The 18757-nt window shown below is 52.0% G+C and overlaps 1 protein-coding gene across 2 annotated transcripts; it reads left to right on the forward strand.

Annotated features, from left to right (window-relative positions):
• The first annotated feature begins 8701 nt into the window (after positions 1-8701).
• On the forward strand, positions 8702-18627 carry HDGF (heparin binding growth factor). 2 transcript variants are annotated; one of them, XM_082462522.1, is made up of 6 exons: positions 8702-9095; positions 15373-15449; positions 15575-15731; positions 16409-16588; positions 16864-17087; positions 17271-18627. In XM_082462522.1, the coding sequence occupies exons 1-6, from the start codon at positions 9009-9011 to the stop codon at positions 17275-17277; spliced, it is 732 nt and encodes a 243-aa protein (XP_082318648.1). In that variant the 5' UTR covers positions 8702-9008; the 3' UTR covers positions 17278-18627. The 2 variants fall into 2 exon arrangements, with proteins under 2 accessions (XP_082318648.1, XP_082318649.1); XM_082462523.1 differs by having other exon boundaries at positions 8704-9095; positions 15593-15731.
• Positions 18628-18757: the final 130 nt, after the last annotated feature.

Here is an 18757-nt window from a genome sequence, read left to right on the forward strand (position 1 = left end):
CACCAACAAACTCATATGTTGCCTTCTCCATCTGTTTGCTTAAATCTGTTTGCTCCCTGCTCTGGATGCCCAGAGCATTTTTTCTGCCCACCAATTCTTAAACTTTATTGTGCCTAAGATCACTGGGAAAACTTCTTAAAAATGCAAATTTCTGAATTCCAGCCTAAGAGACTCCTCTTCAGTAAGTGTGGGGTGGGGCCCAGAAGTCTGAATTTTTAAGAAACTCCTCAGTTGATTGCAAAGCAGGTGCACTGAGAACCGCGTTGAGAAACTAGACCTGCCAGTCCTCCCTCGCAGCTGGTATGCTTTGCACAGTGCTGACTTCTAACAAACACCACCTTTTCGAATCTAGGTTCCCCAACCTACTTTCTGGTGACTTTGGACAGTCACTTCTCTGAGTCTCACTTTCCTCCTTTGAAAAATGGTTAGAATATGAAGGAACCCTACCCTACTTCTGTGAGAAACATCTGATATTAACACACAGTGAAATGATTTAGAACCCTAAGAGAACGGGAAACTTTCAAAGGGAAGTGACTATCCTTGTTCCTGGTCAACACATCGTGCTGCCCTGCAGTGAAGAGACACCCCAAAAGGGCAGAGATCTTTTTGACAAACATTTTCTAAGCAGGGTCCTCTTACTGTAAGGATTAATGATTTACCTTAATAGGTAGATACCCTGCCCTCGAAAGGTTGTTTTCGTGCAAGAAATTGAAAATAGAAACTTTAGGACAGGGATGGGAAGGGGATTGATTTCTTACTGCTTACTCCTTTATACCTTTAGAAATCTGTAACTTGTGCATGTATTACCTATTCAAAAGTAGTAATAACAGTTATAAAGTCTTCCATTAAAGATAGTGAATAGAATAGACAAATCTAATTTGGTTCCCTCCTGAAATTCTACTAAAACTTCAATTAAAGGAATTTTTTTTAAGGCGTTAAAGATCATTTTGAAAAGATTTAAACCCACAAAGATGGGGACATGAGGAAAGGAGACCACAGTAACAACATTTGGAAGGTGGAGAGCAAGAGGCATCAATGGTACTGACTTGGGATATCCAAGAGAACCAAGAAGCAAGCTGGCCTTGGGGAATGGTGAAAATGAATCTGAAGTATCTGTGGAAACCTCAAAGGGCTCAGGATTGGTGGCATCAAGTACCTCCGGAAGTGAATGAGAAGGGAAGGGAGCAAAAGTGAGGGCTGGTTACAAGCTGGTTAACAAACAGTTAGATCCCTAAATCCCCTCCCCCACTTCATGCTAGTGGAAGACTGCCTCTCCCCAATCCCAGAAAAAATAAAGGGTTTTTGTTTTTGTTTTTTTCCAGAGGGAACAAAACAGAGGGTTTCTGCTATGGGGAAAACCAGGCACAGTCAAGGGCAGAGGTATTTTACAGAAATCAAAGGAATTAAAGCAATATGCACATGGAATACTGAGACCCCAGACCTATTTCTCCAGAAGACTGGCCGCCGGCCTTTACCCTAAAGGCTAGATGCTGAGAAAAATCTCCACAGGAAAATGTGTTCAGCCCAAGAGGAAAGATCTATGGAATCCCACATCAGAGATTCCCCCTACAAATTTCCCAGCCAGATACCCTCACATCAAGTTCTCAGTTGAGAAGCCCCAACCACATGCCCATAGGTACAAGATGTCTTTTTAGTCCTTCACTCTTTTTTAAGTCCCTCACTCTTAAACATGAGCAGGCACTCTGACATGAATGATAGAGACAAAACAAACAAGTAAAAATAGAGAAAGTGCAGAGAGAAGAAAACTTCCAAAACCTATCAATTTTCTCAAGTAAGATAAAATACTGTATACATGAAACAAGAACAGAATGCCATAAAAAAGTAACAAGCAGAAAATAAAATAGAGCTCTTGAGAAATCAAAATATAAGCACACAAATAAAATTCTCACTAGAAGAGTTGGAAAAGTTCAGAAAATCAGAGAACCAGCCCAGAAAGTCTAATATCTGAATAATAAAAGAGTTCCAAAAAAAGAGACAACAGAAAAAAAACAGAGGGAAGGAAATCGTCAAAGAAATAATTACAGAAAACTTCCCAGAACTGAAGGACAAGCGTTTGTTTTCAGATTGAAAGGGCCTACCCACTGCTCAGCATAATGGATAAAAATGGATCCACACCAATATGAAATTTCAGAACACTGAAGACAAAGAGAAGATCCTGAAAGTTCCCAAAGAAAAGAAACAGATCTCTTAAAATGGATCAGGACAGGGACTTCCCTGGTGGTGCAGTGGTTAAGAATCCGCCTGCCAATGCAGGGGACACGGGTTCGAGCCCTGGTCCAGGAAGATCCCACATGCCGCGGAGCAACTAAGCCTGTGCACCGCAACTACTGAGCCTGTGCTCTAGAGCCCATGAACCACAACTACTGAGCCCACATGCCACAACTACTGAAGCCTGCGCGCCTAGAGCCTGTGCTCCGCAACAAGAGAAGCCACTGAAATGAGAAGCCCGCGCACCACAACGGAGAGTAGTCCCTGTTCACCGCAACTAGAGAAAGCCTGTGCACAGCAGTGAGGACCCAACACAGACAAAAATAATAAATAAATAAATAAATAAATAAATATGCTGCAAAAAAACCCAAAAAACAAAACAACAACAACAACAAAATGGATCAGGACAGAATGTGCAAGGGCTTCAAAAATCCAAAGGAAAAATATTTCCAACCTAGAATTGAACACCAAGCCAAACTATCAATCAAGTGGGAGGGTAGAATAAAGACATTTTCAGACATAGAAGTTCTCCAAAATTTTCCATTCTAAGCACCTTTACTCAGGAAGCTACCAGAGGATGTTCTCTATCAAAAAAAAAAGGGGGGGGAGGGGAGATTAACCATGAAAAATAAACACCTAGGATTTAGAAAATACAGGAGCGGGATGAAGGGAATCCCCAGGATGCTTGGGAAGGGAGATTCCAGGAGGAAAGCTGGAGACCAGACTACTCACTGCCAGCCACCTATTCATCTTCAAACGTACGCCTTGCCCCCAACGCTCCCTCAGGGCCTGGCACAGCACCTACCAATGCCCTAGGAATATATGTGGGAGTGAATGAATGAAGCTTCAAGCCCGTGGCAATGTGGTGGCAGAAATGGTGGCCTTTCAGTACCTCCATTGCCATCTGTGCCCACAGAAGCCATAATCAGCTTCCTGCAGCAGAGCCAAAACTGCTGCTCTCTCTCCCTCGGTGGTGGGGAGGGGGGGCGAGGGGCAGAGAAACCACTAGGGCTCAATCTTATCATTCCAGAAAAGGGCCCTTGGCCCCTCCTCACCCAGGCACCTCCCAGCCTCCTCTCCTCCCTCGGCCTCTGTCCCTGGTGTCTCAGAGCAATGCCCTTGGTGGGAGAGGGCTGAAAAGTGTGGTCAGACACGATCAGAGCCACAGCAATTCTGTCAGCCTGACTCTGGTCCCAGACCTCATTCCTTTAAGTCTCAGGGACCAAGGGGAAAGCAGACAGACCTGGGGTTTGTGGCTGTACACAATGGAGGCTTCTCATTCAACCTTAGATGCCCCTGTCTATAATTAGCAAGGTTACTTCCAGCACTACTTGTCAGCAAACTCCTGCAAATAATGTTGCTGTGAATGACCTTTTTCATCTTGCAAATGGGAGAGAAAAATGGTGAGGCTCCTCACCCATGAAAGAGATGAAATGGTACAGTTTTATTCACTACAGCATTATTGGTATTATCAAAAGAAAGGACAATACCTAAACATCCATCTACAGGGGACTGATTATATCATTTATGACACAGAAATGTTGTGAACTATTATGCAATCATTAAAATGAATGGGGCCAATCCTTGTGTACTGAAATGGAAGGAGTCCCAAGATATATTGTAAAGTAAAAGGTAGTAAAGTGCAGAACGGTGTACATGAGATGCTACAATTTGTGTAAAGGAAATAGATAGCTCTGCATTTGCTTGAAAATTATATAGAGAGAATATTACTAGAAGAATACATACAAATTGGTAAATTTTTGCCTCTTAGAAGAAAATTGGGGTGGCAAGGGATAGGGAGGGGTAACATGAGATGACTTTTCACTAAATTATCTTCTTGACTTTCTAAATTTTGTATCATATACACATATTAATTACACATACAAAAATTAAGCTGAGTTTTTTTAAATGGCATCTACAACTCATGGGGATCTTGAGATGCTCTGACTCCTTCCTGGTCTATGAAGGCTGAAGTTCTCTCCCCTGAGGGCTAAGGCGCCAAGGAGCCGTTGCCACCATAATTCTTGGAAGAGCGGAGAAGAGAACCCAGGAATACAGGTCCCCGGGAGCTTTCATAGCCCTTTCCACATGTGGGGTCACACGTCCCTCAGCAGAGACTACCGCTGTACCCTCTCCATAACCTGGCAACTCCAAGCCACTCCACACCCGTGCTGCCTCCAAATGAAGCTTCTAGAAGTTCACCTCTGCTCATGTTTCTCTCTTGTCTAAACACTTTAACAGCTTCCACTGTCAACCAATTAAATCTAAACTCTGGGGAGCCTGGCCCAGGCATTAGTATTTTTTAATTCTTCAAGTGACTCTAATGTACAGCTCAAATGGAAAGCCATGGCCTTGGAACAGTGCTGTCCAACAGAACTTTCTGAGCTAATGGAAATGTTCTGTATCTGCTCTGTCCAATACAGTAGCCAATAGCCACATGAGGCCACTGAATACTTAAAGAGTGGCTCATATGACTGAAGAAGGGAATATTTAGTTTTAATTAATTTACATTTAAATAGTCAGATATGTTAAAAGAATAGCTTTAGAGAATGAATCCAATGATTCTTACTTTTTAAAAAACAGAATCCAGGAGTTCCCTGGTGGCCTAGTGGTTAGGATTCCGGGCTTTCACTGCTGTGGCCCAGGTTCAGTCCCTGGTTGGGGAAGTGAGATCCCGCAAGCTGCATGGTGGCCAAAAAAATTAAATAATAAATAAAAATAGAATCCTCTTTAAAAAAAAATATTTTTCTTATACAGGATATTATACATACAGAAGAGTTATAAAACATAAGCACTTTTAAGAAAAATAGCTAAGGGAATTCCCTGGTGGTCCAGTGGTTAGGACACCGCATTCTCACCGCCAAGGGCCTGGGTTCAATCCCTGGTCCGGGAACTAAGATCCCACAAGCCTGTTCTAAGCACCTGTTCTAAGCCTGTTCTCAACATCCCCCTTTACAGATGGAAAACTGAGGCACAGAAAGGTTGAGTAACTTGTGTCTGGTCACACGGTTGGTAAGTGGTGGAGTGGGACTCAAACGCAGGTAAATGGGTTCCCAAGCCCATGTGAACACCCACATTCATTGTAGTAGTGCCAGCTTTACCAGCGCATAAGGCTAGTCCCTAGAAGCTCACTGCAAAGTAACCCATTTTCGTGAACTAAATATTACTCAATCTAATCTGATAAATACAGTGATAACTGATTTTATCAAGCATTTACATAGAAGACAAGACATGGAAACTGAAACTCACCCATTTCACAGACATGCAAACTGAGACTGGGGGCAGTGAAGTAGGTTTCCTAAAGCAATACAGTGTGTCACGGTGGTGGAGCAGGTACTTAGACCCTGTTATCTCTGACTCTTAACCACTCTGACTCCTTGTAAAATGCATAAAAGCATGAATGCTTTTTTATTTTGGGAGGCACCAGTGAGAGGGGCCAATGGAGGCCGTTTTGAAAACCACTGGTCTAAACTACCCATCCTTCTCTCCTCCATTTTCCAGAAGGGGTAACCAGGCCCAAGAAGTAGTAATGGGAGCAGGTCACACAGCGTTGAGGGCTGGGACCGGAGCCAAACCCCTCGACTCTCTCTTAGGAGTTAAAGGGAAGGAAGCTGACATTTCCTTTGAACCTAATGAGCAGGTAAGGTTTTCACTCAGATGATCTCCTTTTCACTTTACAACCACACCATAAGGGTAGCTATTTGTATTAGTATTTTTGCAGTGGAAGAAAATTTTGTTTAGAAATTCTAGTTAAGTCATTTGCTAAAAGCAAGTTTCAAACAAACACAGATTGTTTCCACTAGACCACATTGCCCCTGCCTCTAGTACAACCCAACTGCTGTGCCAGTTCCTCCTTCTTCCTGACATGGACAGAAAGAAGTCCGCCACCATCTTCCCTGACCTTGCTCCTCCAGACTCACTTCAGAACCCTAGAGCCAGATCTGCACCCTCAAGCCTTCTCTGCTCTAGGGCCCCAAGTCCACTGTCTGTCTTGACCTCCCTCCCACACAAATGTAGAATCAAGCACCAGCATCAAAGGAATCATTTCACTGAGACATCTGTGAATTGGTTCCAAGCTGGACTAGCAATCGGGGGCCTGTGACGGAGTGTTTTAGACCTTACTAATCAAATGGAGGTCCAAAGAGGCAGCACCTTGGGTGATGAAATAGAAATGTGGGCACCCCACACCTACTGAGGTAGAATCTGCTTTCTAAGAGGATCCCCAGGCGATTCATTTGCACATTAAAGTCTGCAAAGCGCTAAGTTAGACCTGAATCCCAGGGGAAGCAGGTTTATGCCCGCCCGTGTAACTGACCCTCTGTGGCTCTTGGCTTGGTTGTTAGGGGCAGCTGTGAATTGGTTGATGATGTTATTGTAAGGAGAACTTGGATATTAAATTGCAACCAAGGCCTGGGAGATTACTGCAACAAAGGGAACCTTGGTTGTTTTATTGCAACCAGCATCTGCATGGCGGACTGAATGACAGGCCCAAGAGATTTGTTGCAAAAAGAATTTAAGAAGGCTTATTGCCATCTCCATGCAACAAAGTGGAGAAATGGATAGGAGTCTTTGGTTTAAACTAAACTGGGGTGTGCTAAATTGGAAAATAGTTGAAAAAACATGTTTGTTGCACTGAAACGGCATATTTATAATACTGGCCTGAACACTAAATAAAGGAAACCAATTGTGACACTGGATTTACTGAAACATTTCTAAGAACTTGTGACAAGATTCTCTCCTAACAACAATAAGAACAACAAAGAAGGGTATTAGCCTGACAGAATCTGGACTATCACACTGACTGCATTTCAAACTGGAATGCATGGTAGAGTAAACACCGACCGGGATCTAGCTGCTCTGTTGCAACAAGTTTGGATTTGCTATTGAAACAAATCGACAAGTCTGTGGCTGAGGGCATGCATGAGGACCTTGCAGAGTGCCCCGCTGTGCCAGCAGCCTGGGGCCTGGAGTGCCTGTGGACAGGGCCAGAGGACTCCTATCACAAGGTGGGATTATGCTGAGAGGCCACATTTTATAAAAGCAAAAATTGTGAAATGCATTGCCATGGACATAAGGACAACCAACTGATATGAAGGTCTGTAGGGAGCAAGGTCAGGCCTCGGCTAATGATAAGCAGCCCTTCAATGTCTGTGATGTTCGCAGGAAAGTAATGTGATCCCATCTCACAGCTGAAGAAACTGAGGCTCAGGGAGACGTTCAGGGGGTAGCCCAAGTTCTCATGACTCGTGAACAGCAGGGTAGGATGTGGATCTGGGCCTTTTGGCTTCATCCTGCACTTCTTTTTCAGGGAGACTTTGCATATGCTTTGAAGTAGGATTAGGAAACTTGGAAGAAAAACACACATATTTTATCTCTTCAAACCTAGAATATTCTGTTGCAAAATTTTAAGGATCTGGACATACTATAACATAAGATCCAAATAGCTTATTTCTAAGTTACCATAGGTGTCTGGAATTTCGGCAAACCCAAGATCAACAGAGTGACAGCAAATCAAAGATGTAATTACGGCAAAGTCTTGTTCGGCTTAATGGTAAGCGACGTGAATTCAAGTTTTGGCTCTATCAGTTCTTAACATATAACCTAGTCTAAAATGTAGTCTCCGGAATCCGGCAAGATCACATTCGTCGTTTAAGGCCCAACTCAAAAGTCACCACTTTGTGAAGCCTTCCCAGATTTTCCCCCACTCTCACCGCCCCAAGAGAGCTAGTGACTTCACGTTTTATCGATGCTTTGGGATTTACTGGCATTCTACTGTCTCTTCCCACTAGAACAGAGCTCATCTGTGAGGGCTTAACTGGTGGTAAAGCCCAGATCTCTTTTGCCAGGAAGTAGCAGAGAACCGAGACCTGTCTAATGCACATGGAACGTGGCCACTTTGTGCCACAACCCCTCCGAAGCTTCCTCGATACCGAATTCCACAAAGGCCGTCGTAGGGCGCAGTCCCCGACGTTTCAGGAGCCACCCCACAGACTGTAAGCACGTCGAGGTCCAGGCCAAATCTCTGTGCGCTCAGGGGCGCGGTGCCCAGCCCTCGCCCCGGCGCCCAGCACGCTGCCATGCACTGGGTGCCGAGCAAACATTCGTGGATAGGGATGGAGCCGAGGGCAGGGAGACACTGCGCCTAAACGTCGACAGTTGGCAGCGCCGAAGCCGCAGTTGGGAGCGACCCGCGGGGCCGGGGGAGGGGCGCCAGGCCGCTCCGTCCTGCCGGGCGCCAGCTCCTCCCGGGCGGGCGGGCACCCACCGACAGCGGGCACACAAAGCCTACTCGGCTTGCTCGGCAATCGGCTCCTCACGCCTGTGTCGCCGCGCACCGCCAGGCGGCTCCAGGTTGGGCGCCGGGCAGTGGCAGGCACAGGGCGTCAAGAAGCCGCACTCATCAAACCGCCGCGGGAGGGAGCGCGGAGGAGGGAGGAGGAGGAGTGAGAAAGGGAGGAGGGAGGAGGAGGAGTGGGGACCGGGAGGGGGGTGGAGGAAGAGGCCTCGCGCAGCGGAGGGAGCAATTGAATTTCAAACACAAACAACTGCACGAGCGCGCACCCATCGCGCCGGAGCGTTGCCCCCGATCCGCGCCCGCCCCGTCCGTGCGGCGCGCGGGCGGAGACGCCGTGGCCGCGCCGGAGCCCGGGCCGGGGGCCACCATCGAGGCGGGGGCCGCGCGAGGGCCGGAGCGGAGCGGCGCCGCCACCGCCGCACGCGCAAACTTGGGCTCGCGCTTTCCGGCCCGGCGCGGAGCCCGGGGCGCCCGGAGCCCCGCCATGTCGCGATCCAACCGACAGAAGGAGTACAAATGCGGGGACCTGGTGTTCGCCAAGATGAAGGGCTACCCACACTGGCCGGCCCGGGTGAGCAGGGCGGCCCGCCGCCCCCTATCCACCTCCAGACTTGGGTTGCATAACACCCGGGAGGGCAAGAGCGCTCCGCGCGGAGGGGGTGGGGGTGTGGGGCGTCTGAGTCCCCGAATCTTTCCCGAGCGACTCAAGCCCACCCGCCGGTTATATAATGGTGGAGGCGGGGTGGTGGGGGTGGTGGCGGCGGCAGCGGCGAACACCTGGCCACACGGCGTCCGCGCGTGGTGGCGTGTGCGCGGCGTGGGGATCTGAGGGCGCCGGTCACTTCCCGGCCCCCGGCTCCGCGTGCTCAGTTCCGCCCCCAGCCCCCATACTCCCAGCGGTTTCGGGCGCGCTGCCTGGGTTTGGGCCAGCAGTGTAACTCCTCCCACCCACCCCCCCAGGCGCCACCGCTACCCCCTTCAGGGACCCCTTCAGGGACCCCCAGTTTCTTCACTGATTGTTACCCCCAGTTCAAACTCTCCTCTTCCTAGATTAGATGGTTAAGAAGGATCTCAGCCCTGAAAGGCTAGATGGAGGCGGAGTTCGCTTCTAGAAAACTTTGGTTTGGGGCATCCGTAAGAGGTCTGAAGTTGGGAGGGTCGAGGAATCGTTGGGGGGCGGCAGAAGAGGGGATCCGTCTAGCTTGGAAATTACCGGCTAGTACCCTTCACTCCTCAGCCCCACAAAAATATTTCTCCGTATGCTGCCGACTCAGACTGGGGACTGAGGGTGGCAGAGCCCTTGTTGGGATTGGGAAGTCCAGTCCAGACTGCCCTGCCTCTCAGTGGAGGTGGGGGGAACCCGAGTTGCTTCTCCTCCCCGTTTCTGAGCCTCTCCCGCCAGAACGGCCCAGTCTGCCATGTGGTTGATTCAGCCCGCCAATGTGAGGCGCCCACCCTCCCCACCCCCCCCAGCACCTGGCCAGGTGGGAGGGTGGGGCCCAAATGCCCAGCCTGGCGCATTCATCATGTTTCCCCTAAGAACTGAGACAGGTGAAGTAAGGAGTAAGGGAGGTTGCCAGAGGGTGCTGGAGGAGGTTGGGGGTGTCACAGGGGACAGTGTCTCTGGCACTTTATTTCAACGTTGGTGTAGAGAGAGGCCTTTGCTATCGGCCCTAGAGTACAGGACTCCTATAGAGTGTAATCCAAGGGCAGAGAGGAGTAGAGGGAGTCTTCTGGACAAGGGGGCCAAATGCAGAACTGCCTTATGGCTGTGGGTTGCTCTTTTCCACATGAGTCTGTGTCTTCATCTGGGCCAGACCCTGCTCTGAGCTTGGGAAGTTGCCCCAGGCTCCCTTGGGTCCTGTTCAGAGTGTCCAGACCAACTTTAGGGCCACTCCGAGAAAGTCCAGGAGACCCTTCCTCACTCAGTACCCTCTCCTGAGGAATATACCTAATCCCATATGCCTTGAGCTCCTTGTTCCCTGAAACTTCTAGATGTCTGGCCTCTGGAATGGGAGTGAAGTACAGAGTGAAGCAGGGCTCTCCCAGCCTCCAGGGCCTCCTAGGGGACTTGGGTTTGGGGGGTGGGGGGCAATGTGAGGAAGCAGCCACAGACAGCCTTGTGTGTGCATGTATGTATGTGGTGTGTGAACACTCATGTACTTTACCCTGCACCTTTGATCCATCTGGCTTCTTGGTCCAGATGCCAAGGTTCTGGTGGGCAGGGCAAGAACTGAACACAGGTCTCTACTGCTCCTACCTCCTGGGGGTGGGACAAAGTCCAGAGACTGGGGAGGGGGCTCAGCTGGAATGGGGGTTGTAGGGAACCCCTTCAGGCTGCAGGGAAGAGAGAAAGGGGGGCCCATGCAGACCCACATTGGCCCCTGTGAAGAAGACCTTCAGGTTTCTGGTAGCCTTTGGAGTGAGGGCAGCGCCTGGGACTGGGGATGCTGTCCATTTCCTCTGTTCACCCTGGGCCTCCAGGACGGAAGGGCAGGACAGGGAGGCAGTCTCTTGCTCTGTTGAGGCCTGGGCCCTTTAGATAAAGTTCGGGTTCGGGGAGGGAGATCAGACTGGATCCCAAAGAGATAGGACCCCACCCTTTGCCTGTGCTCTGGGTCTTGATTCTGAAAATTGGAGGGAGTGGTACACCCCAGGTTGTTATCTTCCAAATACATTCTCCTTGAGCACCGAAAGAGCAGACAAATCTGAGTCTCCTCACCATCCTTGGGTGCTGTCTTAGTCTTTTGAGTGGCAGAACCTGACGGGGCCTGGCTCCTCCTGAGATGGAGGAGGAGTAGGGGGGCCTTGCTGACTGCTCCATCTAATAGGCAACCAGAGTCCTCAGCCATGGTGAAGGCCACTGTGTGGGCTTTCCTTCCTCAGCCCCTGCTTCTGGGGAGGATGGCTGACTCTGGGTGAGACTGGAACAGCCCAGTGCTTGGAGAGTTCAGCCAGAGGGACCACGTGGTAGGCACGACCTGCCTGGAAGGATGGTGTGACTCCATCTTAACCTTCTCCTTTCCTCTTCCTCCTGCCTGACTTCCTGGGGGATCTCCAAGCACTTCACAATTAACCTCCAAGACTCAGGGATTTTCCCCCTTAGGTTCCTTCCTCCTCTCTCCACTTCCTGTTTCACAGTCCCAGAAAACCTGAGCAGCCAGAGGGCCTCGCCCATCTGTCCTCCCTCTGCCCTTCCCCCACGTCCAGGCACCACCTTCTCTTTTCTGCCTCTTGGGCTTGCCACACTTTCCTGGCCCCAACTGTCTCCTGCCCCAGATTTTACGATTCCTGGGTCAGGTTGGGCCTGGGCCTTGGGTGTGGTGGTCAGAACCCTGGCTGGCAGTCAGGGTGGGCTTAGCCTTCTCTGCTGCCTTTCTATGTGCTGAGCTGGCGCCCCTGGGCCTGGATTTGGTATGAGGCTGGGGGAGAGGTGTTCAGTCCTCTCTCCCCACTCCTCACCTGGGTACTTCAGGCCTTAGAAGGTGTCCTGGGCTCTGGGAGGATGGGACTTCTTGTGCTCAGGCCTGTGTGATGGAATGAGGCACATGCAGAGGGCAGAGGGCGGGGGCGGGGGTGGGGGTGGGAGTGGATGAGCCCCAGCCGAGGGGAAGTAACTTGCCAGGATTCCTGGAATGGCTGAGAAGTAGCAGAGCCCCCTCCCCTGTTGGCCAGTGGAGGAGGTGCAGTGGGGTACCCAGCACTCATCTGGCTCCACCCTGACCCACTTAGCTTTGACTCACTTGTTCTGAGTCACAACCTGGATATAAAGGCACCGCCTGGGAGACACATGTCTGTATTGGGAGTACAGGCCTCCCCTGAGACCTCATATCCTCTACGTCGTTGTCGTCGACGAAGAACTTCCCTTCACTTCCAAATGCAGAAAGACATTTCCTTTGTGGCTTGAAGGATGAAGGGTCCACTAGAGAAGGAATGTCTCCCCTTTTTGGGGTGAGGGGTTGGGAATTCCATTAAGTAAAAAGAGCACGCCTCTCCTGGCCCTTCCCCCTCGGGTGCCTACACTCGAGGTGAGATGGGATTGGGGTGTCTTTATGCTTTGGAGGTAGATGCCCATCTGCCCAGGCCCCTGGCCTCCCTCTTTCCTCTCGACCTACCCTTTATCTGGCTAGAAGTCAGCAGGGCGGGTATATCTGGTGTGTCCCGTTCTGTCTATTTTTAATTCCCATCCATTCTTTGGTTTCTCCCCCGCCCCTGAGGCTGGGCAGCTGGTGGCCTCCTGGATCCCCTGTCACAGCATTCAGCTACCTCTCTTTGAGTTTGCTTCCCACGGGAAAGAGACTGATGGGCAGAGCGCTGCTTTGCCTGGTCTGAGCTCCTTGAGAGGACCTCATGTCTCCTGTTTCTCACCCCTTCACTCACCACCCCCCCTTCCCTGAGCCTCAGTTTCTCCCTTTTCATCATATGTTTCCTACAAGCCTGTTAATGTCCTGGCTCAAGTGTGGCACTGAAAATGCAGAGCCCAAAGTAGTTCCCAGCTGGGACCCTTAGATATTCCCCCGCAGCCCCCCACCCCCTGCCCTCTTTCCTGGTGCACAAAGATCCACCAAGAAGAGGCCTAGGAAAGAGCTTTTGCTATTATTGTCCTATGCCTGTCTCCTGGGATCTCTAAGCCCTGGAGCCCCTCATTTTATTTTTTGCTTCCCCCGCTGAAAGGAGGGTGGGGAGCTAGCAACAGGACCCAGGTATCCTGGCAGAGGACTGGCTCCTCCTTTGCCCACACCCCAGCTCTGGCTTCCTGAGAAGGGCCCCCAGCCCTCAGCCCTAGCTGTGGTTTCAGGCACAGCCAGGGACCCAGGTGCCAGACTCCAGGCTTGGGGGTGGGGTGTGTGTTAGTGTCCCCTCCTCCCCAATCTGGAGAGAGGGCCTGGGGGGGAGGGGCAGTCACATTCCTGGTTGCTGAGTGGCCCCGGGGGCGGGGTTGGGTTGTCATGGCGATGGGGATTGAGCTGGGGTGGGGGACAGCGTGCCTTTCCACCCCCAGCTCTCACACCCCAGTGTCTCCTGGTTGTGGGGAGGGCCCAGTTTGTGCTGGGCCTTCCTGGGGGGGAGGGGCTGGACCTCTGTCCCCAGAGGCCACAGGGCAAGGGGGGAGGTGCTCAGGAGCTTGAAGATTCCATGTCTGGAGCAAGATGCCCCTCAGATTCTTGCTCAGGTTCCACCCCATCTCCTGGGTGTGTCTCAGCTTATTTCCATCCACCTAGCCTCCCTGTCTCCCCAGGCCCCCAGTCAGGCATTCTGTCCTAGTCTCTGTGTGTTTAATCACTGCCTTGGCCTGTCTGTCTCTTTCCTATCTGCACCCCGGGCCCCAGCCAACATGGCCACCTGGCCTCTGTCCGGTGGGAAGCCCGGCCGCTAGGGCTGCTGCAAGTGTTGCTGGGAGTTGTAGTCCTCTTCCCCCGTCCCCCACACCCCCTCCCCCCCAGCTCAGCTTGGCCTGGGCTTCCAGGGCCTGATCTGGGAGAGGCTATCTGGGCCACTGCCTCTCACCATTTCCCTGACGGACCTCGGCACCTTCTCCACCACAGCATCCCTTATGCCCCCAGGACATTTGAGGCAGAGGATCAAGTCCGGAGCTCTAGTTCTGAAATCTGGCCCTCACTAACTTGTCCTGTCATCTTGGGCAAATCACTTTTCTTTTCTGGGCCTCAGTTTCCTTGTCTGTAAAATGAGAGAGTCTGACTGCATCACATGACTTTCAAAGAGTTCCCTAGAAGTCTTTTGGAGCTGCTGCTGATGGGGGATATTGAATAGGCAGCCCCTTGGCCTCACCTCTCCACTTCAGTCAGAGCAGGCTGCTTTTGTCTGTTTCACAGGGTCATTCAGCATATCTTCACTGTGCACCCACTGGGTGCTAGGCACTGTGCTGGAATTACAAACAGACCTCTCTGTTCTCGGGGCAGGTATAGTCCACGTAGACATTAATCAAATGGTAATATGAAGAACCGTAAAATTGGAATTGTGAAAAGCACTGTGAAGGAGAGGTGCTGAGAGTTTTATCTGGGAAGCCGACCAGGTTGGGAGAGATGGGGAGGCTTTCTGGAGGAAGTGATGATGGGGCTGAGGTTGGAAGGCTGATCAGGAGTTCGTATAGGAGACTGAAAGATCAGTGTGGCTGGAGCAGAGAGCAGAAGGGCAGTGTGATGGGGAGAGGATGATGATAGCAAGCACGTATGCGGGACGTACTGCGTTATGGTCATTTAATCCTTACAGCGCTATGGCTTAAGTACTATGACCATCTCCATTCTATAGTTGAGAAAATTGAGGTTCTGTCAGTTGCCCAAGCTCATACAAATACTGTTGGCAGCATTGGAATTCAGACTTTGACATCACGGAGAACGGTGAACAGGTGGGCCCTAGAGTCCTGAGAAGCCACCGAAAGGTTTCTAGCAGGGGGAATGGAATGCTCAGACCCGCACTTGGAAAGGCCCCCTCTGGCTGCAGTGTGGAGAATGGCTTGTAGTGGGGCAAGAATGGAGGCTGAGAGAAGAGAGGGAGGCTGTGGCTTTAGTCCAGGCAAGAGGGGACGGTGGTTGGACCAGGGTGACGGCAAAGACGTGGAGCTTTATGGACAGGATCTGTTTATGGATGCTGTTTGGTTTGTGAAAGAGAGGCGGGGATCCTGCTGGGCTTTTATGCCTGACTTCTTTTGAACAAAGTTACACTGCTAAAAATGGTTCAGAAACCCCTTTGGTGAACTCCTGGGTCCCTCTCAGTCTGAGTTTTCACAGATGTGCCTTAGAGATCAGCCCCTTAACCCCTACCCTCCGGCCCCAGATTTGTGACCTCAAGACTCCAGCTCACGCTCACTTTACTCATCTTGCTCTCAGATTGACGAGATGCCTGAGGCTGCCGTGAAATCAACAGCCAACAAATACCAAGTCTTTTTTTTCGGGACACACGAGACGTGAGTGAGGGGGCAGAGGTGGGGAGGGCCACGGGGGGACCACTTTGGGGAAAGAGCAGTGGTGACGGCACGCCTTCCCTATCGGGCTGCGCAGCTCAGATGCAGTGAGGGACTCGAGAGCACAGTCTCCCATCTCTCACCAGGGCATTCCTGGGCCCCAAAGACCTCTTCCCTTACGAGGAGTCCAAGGAGAAGTTTGGCAAGCCCAACAAACGGAAAGGGTTCAGCGAGGGGCTGTGGGAGATCGAGAACAACCCTACCGTCAAGGCTTCTGGCTACCAGGTGAGCTGCCATCCGCCCCAGAGACCTCCTGGAAAGCAGGTGTGGCCATAGGTGCCGGGAGCCCCTGGGCCCACATGTGATGCTTCAGGAACGGGGGGCTCAGACACCAACACCAGGGCTTTCAGAGTAGGAGCTCGTGGGGTGGGGGCTTGGGGGAGGCTTTCTGCAGAGGGGAAGGGGTTCCGGGTGTGTGATGTAGCTGTGGTCAGGGGCCACCTGTTAGACAGCGCCTGGGGGGGCAAGAACAGGATGGAGGCGGTAAGTGGGGACAGGCCTTTGGCAGGCCCAGTGTGAGTATAGGATGTGGCCTTAACTCTTTCCACAAAGGCTTCCAGGAGGAGGTGCTCGTGAGCCGGGCAGGATGAGGCGGGAGGGTGGGGGGCGGGGGTTGGCGGGGAAAGGGTCCCAGCTCCCTTTGGGAGAAGTTGACCCGAGGTTTTGCCTCCTGCTCCAGCCCTCCCCCCTCCTGCACAGAGCCCTGCCTGCCCGGCCAGTGGGTTTACCCCGGGGCTAATCCGACAGAGGTGGGTCTCAAATCACTTGTGAGACTGGGCACCTGGGTGGGGGCGGGGGAGAGGTGGGAGAAGGAAGGAGTGAGTGGCCGAGGGAGGGGTCTGGGGAGGGGGCCCAGCGTGGCAGTCGCTGGTGCCACTCAGCCTCCGCTGTCTCCGCCGCAGTCCTCCCAGAAAAAGAGCTGTGTGGAAGAGCCCGAGCCCGAAGCCACCGAGGGTGATGGCGATAAGAAGGGGAATGCCGAAGGTAGCAGTGATGAGGAAGGGAAGCTGGTCATTGATGAGCCGACCAAGGAGAAGAATGAGAAGGGGGCGCTGAAGAGGAGAGCGGGAGACCTGCTGGAGGTAACTGCCCCCTGCCTGGGGCCCCGGAGCAAGGCTCCCAGGCTGAGGAGGGAAGTTACGAGTTTTTCAGGGAGTGCCCGTCTGAGAGACAGACTCGGCCCCTAGTCTTGGGGAGTCCCTTGCTGAGAAGATGGGACACAGGAGACATCTCAGCTAGCAGAGGGCTGGAGGACTGTGGGTCTGCCTAGGAAGGAGAGCCTCTGGGGAAAGGAGGGGGAGGCTGGTGTCCTCCCCCTCGAGCCTCAGCCCACCTCATCTCTGCTAACCCTGCCCAGGACTCCCCCAAACGTCCCAAGGAGACAGAAGACCCCGAAGGGGAGGAGAAGGAAGGGGCCACCTTGGAGGGTGAGAGGCCCGTTCCAGTGGAGGCGGAGAAGAACAGCACCCCCTCTGAGCCGGGCTCTGGCCGGGGGCCTCCTCAGGAGGAAGAAGAGGAGGAAGAAGAGGAAGAGGCTGCCAAGGAAGATGCTGAGGCCCCGGGCATCAGAGATCATGAGAGGTGAGTGAGCCCCCTGCCCCTTGGCAGCTGGGCTGGGAGGGCCCAGCCACCTGCTGAGAGGAGGAGGAGGAGGAGGAGGGCCTGTCGCAGTCAGCCTCTAGGGAGGCAGGGTGGGCTCTCCCAGGAGACCGGCACTGGCTGGCCACACCATTAACCCTTCTCCCCTCCAACCCTCCCCCGCAGCCTGTAGCCACCAATGTTTCAAGAGGAGCCCCCGCCCCGTTCCTGCTGCTGTCTGGGTGCTACTGGGGAAACTGGCCATGGCCTGCAAACTGGGAACCCCTTCCCCACCCCAACCCACTCTCCTCTTCCACTCACTCTCCCCCTTCTGAGCTCAGACCCTGGAGATTGACCCGGATGGGGCAGGCCACCTGGCCCTCACCTCCATGTCCCCACACCCCTGTGACCTGAGTCAGGTCCATGTCTTCTGCTCTGTGGGATGAGATGAGGCCACTGTGTCGCTCCCTGCCTGGAGCTGTTTCCCAGTGTATTTGTTAGGGCCTGGACCGGCTATTTCCATCTTCTGACGCCCCTCTCACCCTTCCCCGGGCATTCTAGACCTCTGGGTTGGTTGGGATCAGGACTATGAGTGGAAGGGATGGAGAATAAGTAGCACGGTGGGCTTCTGGGGCCTGGGAGGGGCAATCTTCAAATTGGGGTAGGGGAGTGGGCAAGAGGATGGCATCCAGTCCCTTCCTCCCACACCTGTTCTCCCAGCTACCTGGATTCAGGGAAAGTGGGACAGCTTGTGGGAGAGGGGCTCCCTTCCATAAAGCCTGGATGGTTGACAATGCCCATTCTCTTACGCCAACCCTAGGTGTTATGGGAGTTACAGTTTATCATCAAAAGATTTGGGGTCTTCCAAGTTCTTTGAGTCAAGGACCTGAGATCTGAAGGGTTGACTTCACCCAGCTCGGATGGGAGTGTTGAGGAGTATCCATCCACCTTTAGACCTCAGGCCAGAGTTGGGATGCCCTGGGGAGACCCTCAGCTGCCCTTTTCCCTCTCCCCACAATGCTCAAGGCCAGCCTACAGTCACATACGTCACCCAGACATAAAGGAAAAGACACATTTTTTAGGAGATGTTTTTAATAAAAGAAAATTACAAAAAAAAAAATTTTAAAGACCCCCCCCATCCCTTTGTGTGCCCCCCACTCTGCTCCTTTCTTCCCCACTGTTGCCCCCATTTCTGAGGTGCACTTGGAGGCTCCCCTTCTGTTTGGGGCTTGATGACTTTTCTTGTTGTAGTTGGGGCTTTGGTGTTCCTTCTGGTGTCATTTCCCATCCACATACCCTCACCTGGTCCCCTCAGTGTTGTCACCAGATCCAATTTGTAACCCACTGAGAGGCCAGAGGGAAATAAGCGCCCTCTCCCAACCTCTTTCTAGTGGTCTATTTGGCTATTCCGTCTCTTGTCTCTTTCACCCTTGCCCCCCTCCCTTGGGCTCTGATGAAAAATTGCTGACTGTAGCTTTGGAAGTTTAGCTCTGAGAACCGTAGATGATTTCAGTTCTAGGAAAATAAAACCCGTTGATTACTACATTGGATTTTGACTGATTCTTTGGGGGTGTGTTGGTTAACTGATGGTGCAGGGGAATGGGAAAGGGAATGCAAATGATTTCCAAATCCACTTTTCAGATTGAGGTAAGGTGTGCCAGCCTTCTCCATTC

The sequence above is a fragment of the Balaenoptera physalus genome (genome assembly GCF_965194825.1).
Source record: "Balaenoptera physalus genome assembly, chromosome: 1".
Taxonomy (NCBI): Eukaryota; Metazoa; Chordata; class Mammalia; order Artiodactyla; family Balaenopteridae; genus Balaenoptera; species Balaenoptera physalus.